The sequence below is a fragment of the Filicampus tigris genome, chromosome 13 (assembly GCF_054856515.1).
Source record: "Filicampus tigris isolate MCC_2025a chromosome 13, RoL_Ftig_1.0, whole genome shotgun sequence".
In the NCBI taxonomy this organism is placed as follows: domain Eukaryota; kingdom Metazoa; phylum Chordata; class Actinopteri; order Syngnathiformes; family Syngnathidae; genus Filicampus; species Filicampus tigris.
Window position 1 is genome coordinate 8365023 of NC_141229.1, and position 25486 is coordinate 8390508.

Genomic DNA, 25486 nt, shown 5'->3' on the forward strand with positions numbered 1-25486 from the left:
ATTAGCTGTTGACCAGTGTTGCTGGCAGCATGACTAGTAGCCAACGTGTCATCTTCAGTTCTCAGATTTTGTGTGGAGTTTGTTTTCCCCCCCGTGCTGCCGTGGGTTTTTCCTACATTCCCAGAACATGTATGTTAGGTCCTTTTCAAGACTAAATTGTCCATACAGTTCGTGCGAGAGTGAATGGTAGTTTATTTACTTGTGCCCTGTGTTTGTTAATTGTTGAACAATGAAGTGTAAAATAGGCATTACTGCTGTTTTTAAAAAAAAAAAAATTATCCTGGCAGTGAATTGACTTGCGTGGTTACACCTCTTACTTCTTTTTGATTGATTGTGAGTGACTTTGACAACATACTTTGTATTGTAGTGTAATGAAAGACAGAGTTTAAATCTGACGTCATGCTAATGTATGTGATCGTTTAGTTGGCAGGTTTAGCAGCATTCTTGCAGTTAATTACTCATGGTGATTGATTCTCTCTACTGTTGTACCTTCATATGGTTATTATGTATCAGTTTGGAGTCCACCTTTACGAGAAGCCTTTGTGTGCGTTATTGTTGAGTAGGGTGTGTCCACCTTTTGTTTGCAACATTAAAAGGGAGGGCTTTCCCTTGAGGGACATTCCAGTGTGGGTAAACAGGACTTGTACTGTTCCTGGTAATTGTCCGACTACAAAATTCCGAATGTGTTTGATTCGAGACTGTCAAAGAGGTGTTCGTTTACGATTGTTATTGATTGTATGCTGGGGTGTAAACTAGTGTAAACTGTATTACTGTGAGTGAGTGAGTGTTTATTCCACATATCAGATTTGGCAAATACGACAGGTATTTGACCACCTCTTCTTTTGCAGCTTTGTCATATTTTTGACTCTTTCTCTAACATCCTGAGATGCCACAAGAGGGCGCCAAAGCTCTGGATAATCGGAAAGTAATAATAAGTGTGAAGGAGGTACACTACGGCTATGGTCACACAGTCACTGCAGCTCAATGTGTGGGGGCTGACCATTCAGATTTCAGTTGCTTTCATTTTTCACGGCGATCCATTACCAGTCACCTTGTCGTAGTTTGCATGTTTGGTCTGGCAGTGACACTTGATATTTTCAATTCCTTGAAAACAGCCACAGTCGTTTAGCAAACTAGGAAGACTCAGTGTTTATATATTTAAGGGGGGAAAAAATCTGCCACTTTTCATTTGTCCTGGAAGCAATGGAAACCTCTGTCAACGATCTATTTCTTCACTTCAGTCTCTATTTTAGAAATGCTCTGGAAAGGGCCACACAAAGGTCATGCAACGAGGGTTTCAATCGGACACTTTATTAATTTTATGCTAGAGGCTGCGGGCCGGTGGAAATTTGTAAACGGGCTGCATTTGACCCCGAGGCCAGACTTTGGACTTGCCTGGTGTAAACAGTGCAATTCCGCAGAGGTGGTATTTTACTCAAATTTGACGGTCCATTTATCGTCATCCATCTGCAGCCTGGGTACCCTTCCGCCATCCGTCTATGCGCCTTTTTGTCAAGCCGGATCAATTATCGGCCGGTCAATCTATCATTTTAAACACGCTTCCATCAACCAACTTCTCCCTCCATCCTATTCCAAATATTTCTACCTCCTCCCCTTTCTCTACTGTGGCTGTTTGAAATGATAAAACAAGCTCCTACACGCAAGAACATATTTTCTTCCATAAGCACTGTGGCACGTAACATTTTTTTTTTTTTTTTTTTGGGGGGTGCCCATTATTTGACATGCTTTGTGAGCATGTATCATGGACACGTTGCACACATTACACACATCACATTACAAGTCACATTTGTTTTTGTAATGTGAAGGACTCCATAAAAAGATGGGATTTGTATGAGAGGTTTGAGCTTATAAAAATGTGTTCTGGGATAAGAATTAGCGATAAATATTAATATGAGCTACCACCAGTGATTTACGTCACACTTATAGTACGGTACCCCGTTTTGCAAAGTGTAAAGCACCAATATCAAGTTCAAGCTACGTTTGTTCAGCTTAATGCCGCAGAAAAAAAGTGATTTTAAAAGTGAAATTACATTATAAAAAAAAAGTTAAAAAAACAGACTTATTGTCATTTTTAAAAGACAAGAGACAAGCCCATGTTTATTTAAAACCACAGTAGCGATCTGCTGTTGCACTTTTTATGTTCACAGTACAGCACAAATTAGCCTTTCAACTAAAAGAAGCAAACATAAAACGGAGGGTTGATGTATATATAACCAGGCTTACAAATGGGAGAAGCACTCATTGTGCATCATGGCTTTGAAACACCTCCACTCACAGTCATGGTATGAAAAATAACATCTTTGGATTTTGGTTCATTGACATTTGGGCAAACCAAATGTAATTTTCTAGAATAATTTTTGAGGAAATGAAACTTTCCCTATCCTGTTACAACGTCCTGTCATTCATATAATCGTATATAGAATCTTTTAACAAAAAAATCGAAGTACAGCTGGTGGATTGGTTAGTTTAATCTGAAAATATAGCGAAAATATAAACATTGCCTCGTCTTTTACCACTTTGCAAGGGGACCCTGAATAACAATGCATCAATCCTTCCTAAGGGTACCGTTGTTATGAAGTGGTACCAATATTTATTCATCTTGATGATGCAACATTTTACTTTCCTTATGGTCTCTGTCTATGAAACGGATCTCGGTGGTTCCAATGTCATCAGCAGCGGTGGTGGTTGTCGCGGTACAGTAGTGAATACGTACGTACACACTAACACAAAGTAGCACATACAGCATTTTGTTGAGGAAAAAAAAAAAAGACGATTCCCAGGTTGAGGATTCAAGAGGAATGCTTTGACTTGCTTGCAACTGGATCTATTTAAGTGCTTTTGATTGTCATTCAGCAATAGAGTTTGGTTTGTACACACACACACAAAAAATGTCTTACATTCACACACTGATGTATTTTTCAATTTGTGTCGAGTTTCATTCAGGTAGTTAATTATTGCCATCCATCGTGTTGCGTCTCCATAAACTACATCCTGCTTCTCCACACTATCGACTCTCCACGCAAAACACTTTAATGGTCCAGGCTCTAGGAAAAGAAATGGTTTACTAACCGGTTGTGTGGTAACCCGTTGATTGAATTATTTTGTAAAACCATGTGACCTGCAGTGATCCCGAGATTTGGACAATAAAAGAAGTGCATCGACGCTTACAGATTTGACATCACGAGTCGGCAAGCTAAAACAGAGAAAGCATTGCTACGGACAAAAAAATTGAGCACAATTAGGCGGCACGTCCATGACTGATTATAATTCAGCTGCTTTTTTTTTTACAGCACTCCCAAGGGTTTGAATATGGCATGGGTGAATGTGGTCTGACGAGGCAGCGACGAAGCGTCGTTGTTGCACCTGAGAGCTGTGTACTGGGCAGAGGTGGTGTGGGATGAGACTGGGATAAATCTTTGTGAGGCTCAAAGGGAGGGCGGGGGCGGGATCACGGGTGGAATGCTGCCGGGGATTTTCATTCCGCCGTGCCCCGTCAACGGCGTTCCAGGAACCAGATCTCGTTGTGGCGCTGGCTGTGCGCCGGGTTGGTGTAGCCGGCCACGATGAACGAGTCATTGACGCACACGCCGGGGGACTCCAGAAGCTCGGCCATGGTGTTGATCTGATCGATGATGGTGAACTCGTTTGTGGGCCCAGTGAAGGGCCTGCAGCGGGAGGAGGGATTCGAATAAAATTAGAAAAATTTCCTTCGAAAATATGGCAATGTTCTTTAGTGCGCATGTTTTAAAACCTTTTTAAGCAGCGGATTTTGAGGATGCGGTGACAATTAGAATTGTAATTCAAATCTTTCATTTTGGGAAATCAAATGTTAGACTTTTTAAACCAGACATTTTCAGACACTCTTTTACCCTAACGTTTGAAAAAAATATGGAAAAAATATAAATTCCTGGGATTGAATGGCTGGAGTGTGAGAAGAAATTTATCTCATTCAGTGCCAAAGACTAATAAATCTTTCTTTGGGATTGAATGAGTTACGGATCAGCAGATACCATTATAAATACCTCCAAATTTTGTGATTTCTTTTGGAGGCTGTTTACATCATTACATCTTTACTCACCTTGTGTACATAACAGCTGCGGGCCAGATCTCGATGACGATGTCGGCGTCATGAGGTTGAGGGGGCTGCGCCTGGTGGTTGGTGGGCAGGTAATACGCCACAGTCACTTCCTGGGCGATGGCCGAATGGTTCTCGTCCGTGCGCACCACGGTCACGATGGGCAGTGACATGCCCAGGTAGTCGCCTACTCATGAGGAAAAATAAGATGCCATCGCGTCACGGAGTGAAATAGAACTTCTTGGTCGATTTGTATTTAAACTCACCTAACGAGTTCTGATGGCAGATGTATCTCATTATCCTCATGAAGCCGTAGCAGATGCTCTGTTCGTACGTCTCCTCGCGCATTGTTATGCAGGCCCAGTGGCCCTTTTCATAATGGCGCTTCTCATGTATCAGCTCCCCGCACTACAAAAGGCAGAAAAGCTATTATGAAGTACAATCGTAAAAATCCGGGAATAATTGACCCCCACTATAATTGCACTAATATATACATATATATTAATCCCAAAAATTCTTAAGCGCTGATGTAACACCAACAAACCGTTTCTACGAAAAACATTGATTCGCTTGCAAAGTAAATAAATATTGTTAAAAGATTTTTTTCAATCCGTGAATCCAGTGAATAACTAGATAAATTCCACAGAAGAAATATGTTAATAGATAAATATGTGAAGGGTGAACCGTGTATATGCGGGGGATTACTTGTATTAAGCATGTGTGTTTGTTATCAGAAGTACTTATTTGTTGCCCTAAATGTGTCACTGGGAGACCTCATTCAGTTTTCAGCATCGGAAATATTTATCAACTGTCCATGTCCTCATGAGACGAAAATATACTGTTAATCATTGGCTCAAAATAGTAACCAATGTTTCTTGCACTTGGTTTATTAAAAGAAACTAATGGCAATTGGTTCTTGTCATGAAACCTAATTTTCATCGCTAAGTCAGGTGTGGTTTGAAGCAGATAGTTTTGGCGATACTAGAGCTACTTGCTAAAGATGTTTTGTTTGTTTATTTAGCTACACGGCTCCTCATTAACAGTACAAGACTCTCAATTCAGGTAAAAACTGAAAATCGGCACAAGTGGATTTATGAGAGTATCTCTGGACTGTGAACAGGTGTATGATTTAAAAAAAAAAAAACAATTCCCCCCATCTTGCTCTGACACCTGGCCTATGAATAGACTGACTGATGTTCTTTGTTTAAATGCAAATCTCCTGCCGAGTTTAAATGAACTAATTAACTCAAGTTAAACCAATTAGCCAACTTTATTTGTATGGCCCCCGAGGGGCTTTAAGTGGCTTACTGCACTGTGAACATGATTCCTTTGAAGAAGATATAGTTGGGAGTGCATTCTACAAAATTATTATTATAGTAACGAAGACTAAAAAACATATTTCCAAAAAATATTGTTGTTCCAAATAATGATGGTAAAACACAACGTCAGATCCAATACCTTTTCTTTCCGTGACAGGAGGGTGAAAGGGATGTGTTCTCTGTTACTGCGTCCATTGTTATTGGTGGTTAGCTGTTGAATGGGTTCGGACATTTCTGTAATAGAAAAACAAAAACAGAATACATGGTCAGTTCAAAGAAGATTTAACAAGTCAAATTGTTGCATGCTCACTTGGAAAGAAATTGAAATTATTACATGTTTGAGGATTTGTTTACAATTGTGCCTTGCCTGTATGTTTCAACAACACAAACAAACCTGATTTAACGATCCACGACCCCACAGTGGGGGAAAAAAAGCCGTTTTTAGCTATGTCGCTTAGTAAAGAATCATGTTTGCCCTCTTGAACAATACTGTCTTTCTCATTTTTGGTGTAAATTTTAGGTTAATTTGGTCGCACCCCCTGGAGGTGGACTTGGGGGAAAAAAAGTCAGTCAAGCTATATCTCATAGATTGAAATTTAATATATAATGACCTATGAACTATTCCGCTTTGGAAAGACCTCCCGGAACACATTGTGTTCATATATTGGGGACTCAAAGAAAGAAAATCTGGCATGAGAGAAAATGCATCTAAGCAGCTCATGTCCTCATTCTCTCGTAATTGAGCCATGAACAGGCTAATAATCCTTGTGATATTTTCAGAGGTTGAAGGTGGGCATAAGTACAGATATCCACATAGATTCTGGCATGTGCTGGGCTCCATTGGTACAATGTGTCGAAAAAGCATGGTGTTTTTCCCATAGGCATTTGGTACATAACAACTAGAAAGGATAGTAGAGGACACGCAGAACTAGCCGCCACCTTTAACCGGGAGTCTCTGGCAATCTCTTCCATTCACTCGTGTTGAGGTAACTGTGTTTTTGGCGCCAATAAATTAATCATCTTGTCAAATTCTTAACCGATCTTGAGATGGATTGGTTTTTCTTGCTCTTGCATTGTTGAACAGTGTGGAATTGAGTGAAGTATAATTAAAAGCTTTAATGTTTCAATTATGGTCAAAATTTAAATATTGGCGACTCTTCTATTTTGTATTCATGTTTTATATGTGACTCCAGACGAGTCAGTGCCTCACCAGTCATGAACCTCTTTCACTTGCAACAATCTCGTGTAGACATCCCACTATTATTCTGGATGTGTGAATACCTGTCAAAAGCATCTCGATTTTATGTTTCCTGACACTGGCTAATGGCTACTATCCAAGCTTGGGGCAGCTATTCTTATTCTTTTGTATCAACAGTGGCGTGAAAAGGCCCGCCTCAAAACTTCTCTAGCCTCTAATGAGAAAAGCATCCAGAAACTTCTCCGGCCTTAAATGAGAAAAACACCCCGAATTCACATGGTGTGTGTGTGTGTGTTCGTACTGGTGTGAGAAGGCCGCCAGATGGGCAGTGTTGTGCCAAGGCATCACATGGGGTGATGTTTATTAGAAGTGACGCAGAGAACACTGATTAAAGCTGCCCATTGCCAGCTATAGACCACTATTGACGCACAAGTCCGTGCATTGGACACATAGGAAACGCTGTGCCAGATTTTGATCAACTATTAAAAACTAATCTGGTTCGCTGACTGACCTTTAACTAATCACTCAATTATGATAATAGAACTCCATCATCTGGAAATAAAAAAAAAAAAATAGGCTGTTGTACTGAAAAAAAGCAAGGCGTGCAGACCAACTCATTCACATCAAATCAATTATGATGAGGGGATAACTGGGTCACATGGATCTGTGGTGTTAGGGCCACCAATCAATCTAAGCGACAGTACCAACATTTTCACATGTGTGTATTGGAATAAATTGATGTCTGCCTTGACTTAGGCCTCTACACTTAGCCGGGGTTTTTTAACAACCGTATATCCTCTCAAGTAGTTAGCCAAATACTGTCCATTCAGAAGGAACTTCCGTCCTTTGACGTCACTTCTACGAAACCAAAAACACGGCGCCAAAAACGTTTGGTAGAACCGACGAAAGGTCAGAATTGCTTTTAAACCTTTCAACGAGAAGCAGTAGTTGGTTGCGGACAAATAAGTAAGCAAAAAGCGCATCGAGAATGGCTATAACCAACGCAGCGCCGCGAGAATCCATGTTGACTTGTATGAAAACACAAGTCGCGCAATGACGTCAAAGCATTGTTGTCGCACGGTGACGACGTAAATCTCCGGGTGTAACCGTCCAGGTCAAAACGCTAATCCGGAGATATCCGCAAATCTCCACTGCCACCGGAGTTTTGCGTTTTCACTGAAAAAACTCCGGGGACGTGTGGATGATAGGGCTAACTGCAGGCTTATATCCGGCGTTTTCAAAAATCCCGACTACGTGTAGACAGGGCCTCAATCATCCATTCTCAATGAGGACAAAAGCCATATACCGCATATTCTGGACTATAAATCGTGTATTTTTTCATAGTTTGGCCGGGGGGGGGGGGGGTCGATTTATACTCTGGAGCGACTTATGTGTGAAATTATTAACACAGTATTACTGTTATGGCTTGTTAGTGCTGACTTATATTTATGATGTTTTGTCTCCCTCTGCAGGCGCTTTAGCGTAATTGACTCTGTCCCCAATATTTCTAAATTGTCTTCTTATTGGCAGATTTAATCACGCCACCTCCAGTTCATAGTTCACGTAGCCCGCTAAGCGACATGTTAGCTTGTAAAATGGCTGTGAACACGTCAATTACGCTAAAGCGCCTGCAGAGGGAGACACAACATCATAAATACAAGTCAGCACTAACAAGCCATGACAATCCTAAAAGCTATTAAAAAAGCATGAATAATTTAAATGGTTAAAATCTAATGTTTTGTTAAATAAGTAATTAAAATAGTATGATAAAAAGACAATTTGACTGTTAAGGCCTTGCTAGTCGAGGAAGCTAGCTTATCCAAACAGCTAAACATTCACAAACTCCACAGACTCCAGGTGTGCAGGTGTGTGTTGCCTGTTTATATTGTGAAACTGCACAAGAAACAGAAAATACTATCAATCTATGCATTACATACACATGTATTTTCATAGACATAAACAAGATGAGCCTATACTAATGATTAGCAATCGCGATTAGCATTAGCGATAGTGATTATTTCAGTCAACAACCTACAATCATCCACAATTCAGCTCGTATATACATGTTGCATGCTCATTTCACACAATTGTCTCGGTTACTTACAGACGATGGTTGAACAAGAATGAACCACAATCAGGCAGTCGCCTGCCTCTGGCTGGGGTATTGCATCATGCAGCCACACACGTAAGGAACCAAGCGCAGAGGAGACAAAGACATAATTACGACCGAATACATCAATACTTTTGGAGACTTGGAAACATTCTACATGGTCGGGGATAAATAAAAGACTTATTTAATCGATCTACAACCGTTTTGGTGAGTTTAAAGTTATCTTACTGTAACTTTCTTGTATGCTACATGTGTGAATGTTAGCTAAATGTTACCATCGTATCCCGGTGGATATGATGTGTACTAAGTGCACAATTTCCTCCAAAAATGCGACTTATACTCCAGTGCAACTTTTATGTTTTTTTCATCTTTATTATGCATTTTATGGCTGGTGCGACTTGTACTCCGGAGCGATTTATAGTGTGGAAAATACGGTAATCTGTTGCCATGGCAGCGCCTCAGTCTCGATGCAGTCAACAGTCACAATTCATGCTTTGCTTCGTTGGCTTAAAGCAACGCACACGTCGCATCCAAATTTAAAGCTAAGCAGGTGCTCAACTACCTCCTGAATCGCGTTGTCTGGAAGAGTTGAATTTACAATTAATAATTCTATCAGCTGCGTAGAGCATAGGGTTTTAATAGTGCAACGGCAGATGAAACTTCTTCAAAGGGCATCTGGGTGGAATGGCCTTGGAAGATGTGACTTCCTCTTTTACTGATTTAGCTTGTGTACCTTTTAGGGGTTGTACAGACTAGTCGACTTTGCTTCTCAATGACATTTAGAGCGTGACGTCGACTAATCACTAATCAGGTTTTTTGGCTTTTGGCTTTTGGCTTTAGGGGAAACCAGAGACGCTTGCTGCGACAGATGAGCACCGAATGAAATTAGTCTGTCACTTTAATTTAAATTACATTTCATTGCTCTATTTCTGAAAAGACATCTTTAGTAAGAGGGTTGGAACTAGTAAAGGGGGGAAAAAAACTGGGTTTAGCAGGTTTGTGAACAATTTCCCACCCACACTATCAAAGCGGAAGGAGAGCTGGGAATTATTCCACCATAGTTGAAGAGGTCCGCAATTATTTGCAAACATCGCAAATTTGCTTCTGTGACGCTCCCAGAACAAGGACAGGTTTCCCTGTTTGGCTAAGTTGTGCAAACATTACCTGGCTGTCAATATTTTATCTGTCTGGAAATACCATCACAAAAAAGCACAGACAAGCCTTCACCCAGCCTATGTCAGGTCATACATAGCGAATGGCGAATAGAAAGTGGGACGATAGGGGAACTCATGATTCGGTATGTGGCCCATGATAACGATATCACAATACACGATATCTATGATATCTGATATATAGTCAACTCGATTTTCATCACATAAGTGCCAACTTGAAAAAAAAAAAAAAAAGGCTGACACCCCTACTGTAGTACTTTCTTAATCAAACTCAAGTAATGGCATCTGTTCCAAATTAAAAGAGAAAATGTAGCGCCAACCCAAAAGTTGCAAATGACAGTTATTACAGTTGTTGTTAAATTCGTCCTCCTCAAATCTAAATAAATTTGACAGTCCGTGTTCTATTGCATGTCCTTTTAAAAGTATGTAGCCATGCAACCAATATCTTTTAAAGTAACATCTCCCTACTGCCTTCAAAACAAGTAGTTCTGCTTTCGACCACACCTCCACATTACACCAACTGCTGGAATGGAAAGCTAACTTACATTACTTTGTTTTAAAATACCAAGTGTAACAACCTTAGATAATGAGTGTAATGTTTTCAGTGGATGGATAACATTCAATAATGGCGTTCATTATTATGTGGATATAGAACTTTGATCACTTAACATGAAAAGGGAAGTCAACCCAAACATATTTTTTTTCCAGGATATCTTCTATGCAGGCCCACTAGTTGAAACAAGGCATTCTTTGTGGAGTATGAGAAATCCACACGTTTTTAGCTGGCTCAGGGGGCGGCCATTTTAGACCAATCATGGCTCAGCTTCAGAAAACAGGTTAGCCGTGATTGGTTGTTACCTGAGCATCTGTGATGTCATTTTCAGTTGACAGAATGCTGTACCCTGAGATGGCTAAAAACGGGTGTGTTTTGCTGCTTAACTCATATTCCACAAACACAATATCAATCAGATTGCCTTGTTTCAACTAGTGATCCAGAACAGAACATATTCTGGAAAAAAATATGTTAGCGTTGACTTCCCCTTTAAATATACACTTATAGTATGTCATACAGCCGTGGCAGATTGTGGGGCTAAATGTCTAATGATGGTTGTTGTGGTGTATTCATGAAATATGGTGCTGTAAAGCTTTGAAAAAAAAAAAAAATTATGCATTGTTGTCAGCGTCTGTCTGTATTCTGAGGCAACTAGTGCAGTGGGCTGATTGACAACCTTCATGTACAACTTTATTGGTGATAGTTATCTTCCAGTTCACCACCAAGACCCCATCAAGCTTCGATATGTTCCCGACGGCATCATAAAAGCTGATTTACATTTGAAATATCCAACGCACATTTGCGGCAGATCATCACAAGGCCTGCATGGCAGACTTCTCCCATCTGCCAAACCTGTAAATCTCAGTAAAGGGCGCTTAGTCTGTGTCCTCGCCACTGTATTTACGTGCAGGACTTAGCAGAAGCAGCCACGAACCGACCAGCACATGCTCTAGGTAGATAATCTCTCCGTGAGGCAGAAAGCTCCAGCAAGCCATTTTGTGCTAAATCCTCAATTAGTGCTACTCTTGGAGGGCAGGAGGAGGGACAAGCGCCAGTATGTTGTTGGGTTTCCCACTGGGTAACAGTCTAGTGCTGACTGACAAAATATTAATTTGTGATGTTAATATTTAAGACTGAGATGATGAATGATGATTTTATTTTTAACAGTACAGTATGTTTGAGATATTTATGATAGCGAACCTGACCAATTAATCTGTGTATAATTGGCGTCCATTAAAATCCATTGGGGAGGCGGGGGGGATTTATATATTTTGGAATCCCACAAATTCACTCCAAAACCCTGATAAACATTGAAAATGTGAAGCGTGAGTATGCTGGGGTCTACTGTAAATTATTTGTCCGCTTTAATTTCTTGCCGTGGTGATTTTAAACATATGCAGACATTTTGCCCGCTATTTTGCCAATTTGTTCTTGTAAATACGACTTATGTTTGTTTTGTTAACGTAATGGACCGTGGCTCTGACTTGTTATTACACGAAATGATATGATGAGAGTGTCTTTCCCAAACAAGTGACATGTTCCCTAGTAAACAAAATGTGTCAATCTTGTTCACCTTTTCACAAGGAAAAAAAAAAAATCAAAGTCATAACAGAGGATTCAAATCTAGTTCAGCTTTCATGACCACACGCATGATGATTTGTGATCGTAAATATTGAACAGGTATCTCGCTATCCCCGACCGTTTAAGGGAAGGGGGGGAAGGAGGAATAAAAATGACCAACACAACACAGGATAATCGAGATATAACCTTTGCGAAGTCCGAGAATTGGGCCTTTGGTGACTATGATCTTCAGAGAGGAAAAGCGCCAGATTGTTGGTTTGTCTTTAGACTGTAATTGTATGATGCTGTGCACTTTTTCAGTAATATAAATATAATTACCATGTCAATACCTCAACGACACTGTCACTTAAAACAGACCACTAGTAACTTTGTAGTTGGTATCACATGGCCTTCTTTTGTGCAGGTGTTTTGTTGTTGTTTTGATCAAAAGGTCCCCAGGCTTGGAAATGAATTCAATTTTGGCAGGTTGCTTCCTCTCAAAAAGGTCATGTAGTGCTTTTATTCGACAATAACAATGAATAAAACGGACCTAAGAAACAATGTATCATTGTAACCCTACAAAACGTTCAGACATTCGTCTTACAAGTCCATAAAGTTAAACGATTACGTTTTCCTCCCCAGGCTACTTTAGAGTCCCAAGATCTCAAACTGTTAGTAAGATGTAGCTTCTTTCGCTCCGTAATAACACATTTATGTGCACTTTTGTGTAAACCGTCGCTTTTTAAAGCGCGTCACAATGCATTCGGGTAACCTCGGAGCCTGGTGGTCACTAGAAACTAGGATCAGCTTACACGAACAACCAAGTTGAGTCGAAGTTGAACTTTACTGACAAAAACACGTCGTCGCTTGTTGTGTCGACCTGTCTGCTTTAAGAAGGCATGAAGTACAGCTAAGCTAACCGTGTCACAACATTTCTTTTTGCGTCCAATCTTAGCAATAAAGTAAGTTAGTTATATATTTTGTGTTTTTTTTTTTACCCTTTGCAACTTCCACTTGGTGTCCCCTGGCTACGTCCTGCCAGTAGTGCAGCAGTCGGTCGGGGTCTTCGTCGTCGTCCTCCAGGCTCCCGTTGCCGGAGTCTGACATCTGGTCCTCGGAGAAAGACTCCAAGTCCTCCAGGGTGATCATGCCACCGCCGCCGCCGCCGCCGTCGACGGGGCCGCTGCCACCTCCACCACCGCCGCCATTCATTTGACAGCCGCCTCGGTCCATTTTGTCGTGGAGCTTAGGGGGTGGGTGAAACCTTAATTTTGTCGTGTCTTTTCTTTTTTTAAATATAAGATACGATCGGATAATATTTTGTTAAATGTTTTCTTCCTTTCGTGAGTTCGCTGCAGCGCGCGTCCTGATCAGTCTCACGGCCGCTCGTGGGTGCACAAATCGGACTCTACGCAACTCTCGACGACGCACTTAGCCATTGTAAAAACAATCACAAAGTCGTCACAACGATGTACAAGTCCGTCGTCAACTTGTATATTATGTTCGCTAACAAATATGCCGACAGTGGCCGTCCTCGTCGTCTCTTGAGCTTCAAGTGGGGAATCGGTGAATGCTATGTTTATAGGAGAAGAGGTACACCATGTGACTCATAGAGCCCTTACCACTCCCTCGTCTTCGCGCCGCTGCCGAGACGATAAATAGTGCCAGCCTAACAACACGGCCCATTCTTGAATTTGTCTCGCTTTTGACAACAAAGTGAATAGATTGGCGGGGATAAAGTAGCCAGAATTTTACTCAATTAAGAGTACTGTTACTATTTTCCTGCAGGGGGTTTTAAATAGTCAAAGAGCCTTTTGAGCAGTCTCCCATAGTATCAAAAAACAACAGCAACAAAAACAGCGGGGACACAAAATTCTTTTGACAGCTAAAGTGAGGATAACACGACATCTATCGTTAAAAATTTGTGTATATATGTGTATATATATATTATATATGTATATATATATGTATATATGTATATATATATATATATGTATATGTATATATATATATGTATGTATGTATATATATATATATATGTATATATATATATATATATATATATATGTATATATATATATATGTGTGTATATATGTATATGTGTGTATATATGTATGTAATACTGTATGTGTATATATGTATCTAATACTGTATATAAAATCTAGAGTGTTGCATTTTTCAAATCAAATAACACATTTCATTTATTCTTGTAACAAAAAAATTTAACTCTGAAAAGGAAAAAAAATGCTTGGTTGAAGCTTCCTCTCAAATAAAATAGTGTCTGTTTGGTACTCCTCACATTTATTAAATTAAAGACAAACTTCAATCATCCACCTCCACCAAATCAAAAGTACCATCTCCTTCTGTGTTCATTTTATCACATTTTGTAGGCGATAAACGATTGACGTGAAACTTAAAAAAAAATAGTCGGACTAAGCATAGTCGGAAGCCCATTTTTTCCCATCCATGTAATCCTCTATTTTCGATTGTGGATGAATGGAAAGCCCTTCTCCCTCACAAATCTGAGGTTGGGAGTTTGAATCTGGGCTTCTTCCTGTGTGGATTGTTCTCCCCATGCGTGTGTGAGTTTTCTCTGGCTTCCTCCCACATTCCAAAACTTGCGTGTTGGGTTTATTGTAGACTGCTGTAGACCCAAACATATTTTTTGCTCAAGAATATGTTCTATGCAAGCCCACTAGTTGAAACAAGGCATTCTGATAAATAGTGCGTTTGTGGAAGTTAGAGTTAATCCACTCGTTTTCAGCCATCCCTGGGGGCGGCCATTTTGTCACTTCTGTCGACTGAAAATGACATCACCACTGCTCAGGGCTCAGGTAACGACCAATCACGGCTGTCCTGTTTTCTGAAGCTGAGCCATGGACGTCAGTTACTATATAAGCAGATTTTCGCTATTTATTGGCCGGCCTGGTCCCTTTCCCTTGGAATAGCAGGGGTCGACTGCATAACCTTTACAGGTTTTAATTTGACCTGTGAACGTTTTAATGCACATGGCACAACTTGCTGTTCTCTAGCAAGGAGCTTAAAGGCAAACAAAATATTGGCACAGTGTGCATTTGTGTGCGCACACGTGCATTTGTGCACATGTGTGTCAAGACCACCAGAGCTGGGCATCGCCTAACCGCCACAGCGTTCCGTCCTGCATATTTAATCGACCACGTGGTCCCGGTCCATCCATCGTTGGCGACAGCCAATCAGCGTCGAGAACGTAATCTTCACGTCACAAGCAGGCGCTGTACGAGCAGACCCAAAGAAAGAAAACATATCAAACAAAAACAACAGACACACACAGACGCACTTTGTGGTGATCGGCAAAATAAAAACTTTATGGGCACATGTCATTTTGTCTCTGGGACCGCACGTTACACAACACAGATTTATTTTTTATTTTTTCCTTACTTGGCCGCATGTCGGGAGTGCGGCACCTGTGTGTGATGCAGACGTGAAATAGGCGATGCCCAGGTCCGAAGACCACAATATCTGAGACCAAGACTTGCCCAAGGACAAGACCAAGACCATAACAATTAAATAAAAAGAAATATGAATTCGTTGAAAAGTTCATTCTCTCTTTAATTGGAATTTTGTGTTAAATACATTTGGCAGTCAAAAACACGGTGTCTGCAAACGCTTTCAAAAATTCTTTCAAAATATACATTAAATCCTTGTGAATGTAGAAGAAAATATTTAGTGAAAATATAATTTAGCTGGTTTAGCGTAAGATACAGATAAAATATAATATACTGTTTATATCTGTTAAACAAAACCAGTTTCATGTGGGATTAAAACCCCAATCCCGAAATCTTCATCTCTGAAAAACATTAGATTTGCTGATGAACATACCGTACAGTTAACGTTATCTTACCTGTGTCTGTTTTCTTTCAAGATGCTGGCTAAAGTTCAATGACGTTGTCACCACCATTTCAGTGTGTTGAAGACTGCAGAATTTGCACACTGCACAATATTTTCTTTTGCATGTTGTTTTATATAGGATGTTTTAGTGGTTGAGAGAGAACCAAATTTAATTCCTGTTGAGTTAGCAGACATGTCTTGCGGTGTTCTTTTGGCGATGAGCTGCTGTCCTCACTCAGCTTCGTACTTAAGTCTCACACCTTTCACTTCCGCTTGTGTTAGGTGGTGCCCCTCAGTCCCAGAAAAGTTGCAGTCATTTAGGGTGTGGTGGGGGGGTTATAGTAACACAGAAATTGAAGGTATTTGTTGTTTTTACAAGTGCTTCTTACGGTTGCATATTTATGAAGTTGAAGAATGGCATGTCAGTGCTGGTCTTGACAGAAACTCCTGAGTTCGGCCAGAGTCAAGACCAAGACTTTTGGGAGTCAAGTCCAAAAAGACCATGAAAATATGGTCCCGGGACCACGACTGATCTAGAGTGTTACAACACTAGTGTGCGTGCGTGTCTGACATTACTTTTAAATATATCGTAGAACTTTGCTTTACGCTTGTATGACAGTTTATGAAAAAAATATAAATTTCCTGTATACTTAATAGAGGCTTTATGATGCCACAAATAAATCCACTTTAGTTTTTTTTCCTATCGGTAATTTTCTTTGAAATCAGAACAACGTAAACTGGTGTCACAAAATGGCTTTGTTCCACTTAGGAGGTTCCGTTATATTGTATTATTTTTATGTTGACGGCGGACAAACACGTTCTTTGTTGGAGCATAATAAACAAACTTGAACTTGAGCCGGCAGGATTTTGATCATCTGTCTGATCTGCGGTGCTGCGACGGCCAACCACCATGTTGCACCCTTCCACACGCACGTAGGGAGAACATTATATAATCCTCTCCAGTCTGTGGGGGAGTTTCCATGTACAGTAAACGGCAACGCGCGTGTGAACACTTACTGTTATAATCCCCGTTACTGAATTTGAAACCGCGCGCAATGGATCGATACCTGCATGCCAAGATGAATTTAATCATGCAAAGTGCATGTGTCAAGATGAGCGTCATCAATATGTGACGAGCTGTATCAACTTCATTACGCATGAGTGAGGTCGGACAGTTTATTTATCTTTTTAGTTGACCTTAGGAACTCTTGTTCACACGCACACACACCCACACACCCCTTCCATTGTTGACATGCAGAGTTCAGCCATGAGCAGGTTGTGTTATAAATAGCAGCCCACAGAGAGGCTTTTTTCTCACATTCTTCACGTCACTTAACTCCATGCCCTTCAACCAATCAGCTGCAGGCACGCACGCGCACGCATGCACACCCATGCACACTACCGCTTTCCTCTGCCTCCATCACCTCTCCTCTTCCTGGACTGTAGTTTTTGGTTCATACACAGATTTTTGTCATATGTGTAATATATATATACATGTATGTGTATGTGCATGCATGCAGAGCTGAGCATTTTACTAAGAATTGAGCGTCCGTTATTTGTCATCCGTCCTTCCGTCGTCCGTCATTCGCCTTTTTTTATGGGGGGGAAAAAATAGTACCCGTCTATGGCCCGGCCCGCCTCTAATTTCGAACGGCCGTCCATCAGCGAGTCCGACTAAACATTATATTCATCTATTGGGGAAAAAATATTAAACATTTTTTTCTATGTGTCACATTTTTTTTCTCTCTTTGCCCCAGGACAATCAAATTCTCCAAATTGAACATCAATCTTCCCTGTTGCGCATAGGATGATGAATGCAAAGCATGGCGGTGCTGTCAAAACGGAATTATTACAACACTGTTTTGATTAATGGTATTTTACTTATTAAAGCAAATATCTGCCAAGCTGCCTCCATACTAAATGAGATTTTGTCTCTCAATAAATTATTTTGACATTTTTTTTTTGCACGCGTCAAGTTATCAATAATTGCATTTTGAAAATAAATAGTAAAGTTATAATAAACCACCACACACTTAACAGAGCACCATCCCAGTCAGATGTTTTGCACATACTCTGTAAGAAAATATTATGATAGGCGACATATTCACTGCTGGTTTTCGGTGAAGGTCAGCGGGAATTAATGGATGTTACCCAACCCTTTGCCTTTGTCGTGTAAAGCTGTGTAGAGAATACAACACCTTGCTTCAGCCCCCTGACAAGCATGCTGAGATTTCGCCCAAAAGGTCCCAGTGGCTCAGTTTTCCCATCCAAAGCAAAGCGCGATCACTATCAGCCATTTCTGGGAATCGACCAGGCTCCAGGTTTCACCGTCGACAGGTGATAAAGAAAGTCCGCACGCCCGTGTTCAAACGTTACATTTAAACCATTTAAAAACGTTTTCACCATTAATGTGACCCTTAACCTGTACACATCAATTAAAAAAAAAAACTTTGCATAGGGGATTTCTTGTCAAGTTTAATAATATACCTGCGGAGCACATTCAATAGAAAAAAAAAAGTACATACTAGAACTGTAATTGCATTACCGAGATCTGGTGAAACCCTGATTTTTTTTCTTCATAAACAGTCACTGTACGTTTCTTTCTCTGGAAATATACCACACGTCTTCTTTACAGATGGCATGTGTTGTAATGACATCGACCGAGACGTGATGGTATCGGTCGCTGTAAAGGATTTTTTTTTTTTTTTTTAGGAAAATTGAAGATTTGATGTGCGGAGTTAATTTATTCAATGTGATTAACTGTATCACGGGTTCTATTAGCGTATATGCCGCCATTTGGGGGAGTATACTATAGCCTGGATGCTATTGTGATTCAGTAGCGAGCAGGTTAGTGTACTAAAATTATTATTATAAGTTAATAACACATTGCTTGGAGTGATTTGAATATTTGTGTATGTAACATATGAGACAATTTAGTTATATACTCGTCACAAGTACCGTATATGCTGCGCTGCATTGTGCTGTTACTTAGAATGAGTAGTTTTATTCCATTTCTAGGGCAACGTCACACCATTAGCGAAATTGAAATTGTAAACGACTGTCTGATGCCGTGCGGGTAAATGGATTTGCTCAAATTGTCTGTGTGACAAATTGCCGAAATCGTCCGCTTGCTTTTATTCGTTAACGAGGGCAGTGAGGAACGAAAAATCGCATCCAGCCCAAATGCTATTACCTTTCTATTGTTGGAACATGGATGAAAACTCTTCTTCTTTCAGTTAGTGCGAGATTGGTTTGGTAAATAACAGAAGCGTGTGTGTGTGTGAGCATGATCAAGCATGTGTGGAATCACTTCCCTGCTTTGTGCGTCCTCGTCAGTGAACAAGCATCGGCAGGAACTGGCCAATTATGATGACCTACATACATGCCGTGTGTCTGCGTATGTGTGTGTGTGTGTCTCCATCAGGTGCTGGAGAAGTTCATGTCACGTCTGGTCCACAACCGAGTGATGGCACACAAGGATCTTCAGAGTCTCTCCAAGTACCAGCTCATCCTTGCCAGGGACGGGTTCCGAAAGAATCCCCCAGCCCACATCAAGGTACGGCTGTTTTTAATGAACGAAAAAATACATTTCCTGGTTCATTTAGAACTGGTATATGCCGTTCACATTTTGACTTGACGAGACTAAAGGCCTTTTTACACTGTGTTACTCCTTTCGAGCTCAATCAAGGCTCAACTGTTTTAACAGATATTTAACGTTGTCTACATGTCTTTACGTGTTAAAACAACACTCCAACTATGTCGTCAGAACTAAGAAAACAGTTCCAAGGAACTAAGGAAACAAATGAGAGCTGCCTTTGATGGCAGCTACACTATGCACTCGGTTTCCTTGGTGCAAGGACGACAGTGTAATATTGAAAACTGTAGTTGGATATGTGTAATAAAAGTAAATTTTAGGTTTATGCTAGTGAAGTTCCATCTTCGTCTCTTAAATGTTCTGTCCATACAGTGTGTACGCCATGTCTAGCAGTAAAAAGTTAATCTTTCGTCTATAATTAATCTGATAATTTCATAATTTATTAAAATGTTGGGGGCTTCTTTACTGCACTAACAATGATCAACAACAATCGATTAATTGACTGGCCTTTCAACGCCATTGGAGTCTATTACAAAAAAATCGTGTGTAAATTCAATCCCTACCAGCTACTAGCAATGATCTCCGCCTGGCATGAAACGCAAACACTCGCTGACTTGCGGACTTGATCCTTTGATGCTGGCTGAAAAGAGGCCAAGTGAGGTGTGATGACGGCTGGTGCAAAATGTCTAAAATTTGACATTTAAAAGGGAAGTCAACGCAAACATTTTTTTTCCAAGACTATGTTCGATGCAAGCCCACTAGTTGAAACACGGCATTATGATTAATTTTACGTTTGGGGAATATGAGTTAAGCAGCAAAATGCACTCGATTTCAGCCATCTCTGGGGGCGGCCATTTTGTCTTCTGTCGACTGAAAATGACATCACAACTGCTCACAACGACCAATCACGGCTCAGATTCAGAAAACAGGTCAGCCGTGATTGGTTGTTGTGAGCAGTTGTGATGTCATTTTCAGTCAACAGAAGACAAAATGGCCGCCTCCGGTCATGGCTAAAAACGAATGCATTTTGCTGCTTAACTCATATTCCACAAACGTAAAATTAATCAGAATGCCGTGTTTCAACTAGTGGGCCTGCTGGGTACATATTCTTGAAAAAAATATGTTTGGGTTGACTTCCGCTTTAAGGGATATTCTTCCCCAAAATTTGGTTGCTGAACAAATTTTACACACTGAAGGTGTTTGACTTGTGGTTCCACTGTATTTCAAAGTCCTGACACTTGTTTTTCATTGTAGTCTTGTGTACTACTCACATGTTGTGCCTGCAGGGACCACAGCAGGGAATGCTGGAGGGAGACTTTGCCCTTTGCATTAGCCTGTATCATGGCTACGAGCTACTCATGCAGATGGGCCTCAGGTCGCTCTTCTTTTATGTTCAAGGGATCATGGATGGCTCCAGAGGTTTGTTTAATAGATTTCTACCCTCAATCTGCTTTCTTTCCACTTCCCTTGCCAGGGGAGGTATCATTTTCTAGCCGCGTGTTGTTTGACATCTCCATCCTCTGTTTAGAAATGGCCCGGGCCAGGAATGAGCTGCAGAGGACTCCTACCTTTATGGATCTTTATCATGAGATGGAGGCAAAATTTGGGAAGCTCTCTGGTATTTAAGAGTCTTTTTTTCCCAAAGCATATCAGTCACATATATTAACGCTAGATTTCCATATATTACAGGTCCGAGTGCCAAGTTCACTTTTGTTGCCTAAATCCGATTTTCTTCTTTCCATTTTTCTTTTCTTTCTTCAATGTCCATACAGAGGTCAACAATAATAAATAAATAATGCAATATTGAATATCACATAGCTGAATTAAACAACGCTAACCTCTACGTTCCTCCACTGACCGCCACTGACAATTATTTTAGCTTATTTAGTGAATGACAAATCTCTAATGTAGCATATTTACATCATATTCAATTGTGCATGCTTTCGCTGTTGTTTTAAATATTTTTCTTTGTTGCTGTTTGGGCATACGATTGATTTTTGATGCACTTGCATTGACAAATATCCGATACTTTTTGTATTTGTATCCACATTTGTAAGAGTCCTGATCCGGATCTGAGGATATCAGATTTCACTTTTTTTTTTTCTTTCTATTTACGCTGCCACGACGCACATGCCAGTTGTGTCACTTGAACCACTGAATCTAATTGTCGATCTATCTATCTGGGCCTGTGAAGTCAATTACGATAAACCTCTCAAGACTTCAGCGAGCATCCAAATATAAATATTTACTTGCATGACATCAACTAAAGTTTGCGGTTGATTTTAGGATCCAATACAGAATTCTTACTATCACTTACTGAGGCCCTCTTGGTCAAGCACCTGCATATTTAGTAGATCTTCTGTCTTTTCACTGCCCTGTCAAGTCGCTGCGATCTGATGGCCGCCTTCTCTTGGTTGTACCTCGTACAAAATTAAAAACTAAAGCCGACAGAGCCTTTTGAGTTGGTTGCTCCTAAATGGTGGAATGCTTTAATTATTATTAACTACATTGTGTGATTCACACCCATAGGCTCAGATGAACCCTTCATTTATGGTCACCCCAAGCTGCGTAAACTAGAGGACGTGGTGCTCCAACACTTCCGACTGTTGGTGGAGCGCGCATCCGACAATAATGGTAATTTGCTTGCAGCATGACAGTTCACAGATGTGGTGACATAATTCCTTGGAATGGTGTTTAATGCCACAAAATCAACCCCCAGGTTCGGGTGCACAGGAAGTGAGCACGCGGGTGATGATCTTTTCGTCATTCCGCGACAGCGTGCAGGAGATCGCCGCCATGTTGAACCGCCACAGCCCGCTGATCAGAGTCATGACATTCATGGGACAAGCATCGGCAGGGAAAGGAGTCAAAGGCTTCACTCAGAAGGAGCAATTGGAGGTGAAGAGAATGGAGAATTTCTCTTTTCTCTTTTTGATAGCATCATCCAGTGAAAGGCATGTGTTGTTTTAAGGCGAACAAGAAAACAAACTGAATGGCTTCTTTGTTCATGGAATGAATGTGAAAAACTCACTAATTTACAGGAATGTAAAATGTGAATACTGGAAGATAGCGATTATAAATGCCACGGCCAAAGCAAACTGCAGATATGCAAATATGTTGGGGCAGTGAGCATGATAAAGATAGCTCAATAATGTATTCCATCTGTTGATAAATTGTTTTTAAAACGTGTGGTAATTGCAACATTTAAAGGGTGGCTGCTTTGTAAATGTTATGATCTTTCACCTCTGCTCTTTGGGCAATGCCATGACCGAGTTGCTTTTTTTATGCCTTTGACCTTTATGGAAATGGTCAAATATTGTGCCCCCACCAAGTGTTTGTTGCCAAGAAAAATAATCTTAGCTCTGATCTATTGAACCTCTTGGTCTTGCTGAATTGAGCAATTAATGCCATAACATCATTGATTGTTCCTCTGTCTCTATGAATAGGTGGTCAACAGGTTCCGTCAGGGTGGCTTCAACACGCTTGTGTCCACCTGCGTAGGGGAGGAAGGGCTGGACATCGGCGAGGTTGACCTCATCGTGTGCTTCGACGCGCAAAAGAATCCCATCCGCCTCGTGCAACGCATGGGCCGCACTGGGCGCAAGAGGCAAGGACGCATTGTGGTTATCCTGGCCGAGGGACGGGAAGAGAGGGTGTGTATTTTAATTCAGGTCCTAAACGTCGGTGTGTTACAATTATTCATAATTTGGTTAATTAATAATTTTACATACATTCTCCCAAAAAGAAATCGCTTGGACAGAACCACAACACACTACTATCTTCAATTTTTGTTTTTTTTTAACCTACATTTTGTATTGCATCAATAGATTTTGTATATTTTATTAATTAAATTCACATTCAATTGTAGTTTTTTAGATGTCGTTCTACGTTCTTGTGTGACGTCCTGGATGAGTCGTGGGTGTGCTCTTGCAATTGTTTTGGGCGGCTGACCATTCTTGGGAAGGTTTCCAGTTATCTCCTTTTCCAAAGAAATTAAAATGGCTTTGTAACCTTTTCCCAACTGTTAGATTGGATTGTCTGACAAGTTCTATTCAAGTGAAATCCTAATTCAACCAATCGGGCGCTAATCAGGCCTGCATGTGGCTCGTGTAATTTAAATCAGCTTTCCAAAAACTGTGGTTAATCATAGTTAACTCATGATTTAACAAGGAGTGGTAATTATTTAATGAGGCTTAATAGTTTTGGATCCTTTTTCTTCCCTTAAATAAAGATCCTCATTTCAAAACTGGTATTTGTATTTACTTGGGTTGTCTTTGAGATATTAAAATGAGCTTGATGATGTGAAAAATGTAAGTGTGAAAAACGTAAGTGTGAAAAACATGCAAAACAACCAGAAATCGGGAAGCAGACAAATATCTTTTCACAGCAACGTACAACCTTTCACCTGACCTCAAATTTACACTTCCTTTTAGACGTACAACCAAAGCCAGAGCAACAAACGCAGCCTGTTGAAATCCATCGTGGGCAGCAAAAATGGCTTCCACATGTACCCCAACAGCCCCCGCATGCTACCCGACTGCATAACCCCCACGCTGCATAAGATGCACATCACTTCTGGCAAGTTTGACCACCGGGACAGCAGCAGGCGGTCTTCCAGGGGTCGCCGGTCACACGCCCAGGATCGGGCCTCACTCATCCACCCACAAAACTTCAGTGAGTGATCATTCTTGATTTGAGATTCTACTGAAAAAATGTTTGCAGTTTCAGGTTGAATGTGTGGGTTTTTTTTTTTTTTTGTGTCAGTTCATCAGGAGGGCGTTGCGACGGGAGCCTTCTTGAGCAGTACAGAGTATTCTTTGTGGGCATCCACCATGAAGCTGGCTGAAGATGAAGCTCAACCAACCTTGAGGCAATCATCAAGCTTCATGTCCCTGCCACATGATGGAGCAGCTCAGGTCTTTTTTTTTTGTTTGTTTTTTTAAAAAAAAAAAATTATTTGCTGTATTCTCTGCCTGAGGGTTGAAAAGCAAAGTAGGAACAAACAAAGCCTTCCTTTTCATTAGTCATCCATTAGTCCCATCTGCAAACTGTGAACTTTGGTTTAAATTAACTTGTTTCATTAGTTATTATTGACAATGGCTATGTTTACATGGACAAAATTTCTTTAATCCAATCAAGAGTTTGGATTAAAATTATGATCGGATACACTGTTTTCATGGACCCTAAAAATATTGATCCGATTAGGACTTGTGTTCATGCATCACACTTTCAATCGGAACATTGTTTTGACATGCGCAGATTGAGCAAATATACCGAAAATAGTAATGGAAGAAGAAGAAGCCGTAGTGACTTCCGTGTCAACAAAACATCGCTCTGTCCATTTCTACTATAAACGACAAGCGTTATTTCGCATATTTTTCCCGTTTGTTCTGTTACGTTCAGTTAACACTTCCTAATGACCAGTTCAGTCTTGCACCCGCCATGTCTTTTGCTCGCTTTGCTTCTACTACCTTCCGGGAATAACAGAAACGCGCATACTGACGTCTAGGGCATTCGCGATAAAGGCGGTTTATTAAATATTTTGCAGAAATAATTATTCCATGTTTTGATTAACACTCTGAGAGGGACTAATTTAACAATATTGTGGGTGCCAAACTTCATGCATAATAAATACTTGGAGCTGTTTCTATTGTGGATATCCATTTTAGCAACTTAAGTGTGACTAAATAGTATAAACACCTGATGAGCCTGCAAACACAACAATGAACATATTTTTAACATCATAGCTCTCAGAAGGCAGTACAGTATTACCTCCACTCACGAGTTGCTCGACTTAAGAGTTTTTTGCCATACGTGCTGTTGCTCTATCAGTTTTTTGTCCTGAGTTTCAAGCAAAAATTGAGTTACAAGAGGCTACTGTTAGACGGTGGCAGCAATTTGGCAGATGGTGAACATTTTTTTTAAAAAAAGCGACCGAGTGCTTACGTCAAGCTGATTAGTTCCACTCCCAATTTCAAGCTGACTGTAAAACTTGAAGAGACAACAAAAAGATAC

At 40.5% G+C, this 25486-nt stretch overlaps 2 protein-coding genes across 8 annotated transcripts in view; one reads left to right on the forward strand and one right to left on the reverse strand.

Annotated features, from left to right (window-relative positions):
* Positions 1-25486, forward strand: part of fancm (FA complementation group M) — a 56476-nt gene that overhangs the window by 13621 nt on the left and 17369 nt on the right. For all 7 annotated transcript variants that reach the window (XM_086048899.1, XM_086048896.1, XM_086048897.1 and 4 more), the window contains 8 exons: positions 19301-19432; positions 20758-20890; positions 21000-21089; positions 22001-22105; positions 22191-22369; positions 22918-23124; positions 23905-24145; positions 24236-24387. In XM_086048899.1, coding sequence (XP_085905025.1) covers positions 19301-19432; positions 20758-20890; positions 21000-21089; positions 22001-22105; positions 22191-22369; positions 22918-23124; positions 23905-24145; positions 24236-24387 — 1239 coding nt within the window. The remainder of the gene's footprint in view (positions 1-19300; positions 19433-20757; positions 20891-20999; positions 21090-22000; positions 22106-22190; positions 22370-22917; positions 23125-23904; positions 24146-24235; positions 24388-25486) is intronic.
* Positions 2090-13603, reverse strand: soul3 (heme-binding protein soul3). The gene is made up of 5 exons (XM_086049687.1): positions 13007-13603; positions 5555-5649; positions 4363-4504; positions 4100-4283; positions 2090-3686 (listed from the first exon to the last, which is right to left on the reverse strand). The coding sequence occupies exons 1-5, from the start codon at positions 13239-13241 to the stop codon at positions 3515-3517; spliced, it is 828 nt and encodes a 275-aa protein (XP_085905813.1). The 5' UTR covers positions 13242-13603; the 3' UTR covers positions 2090-3514.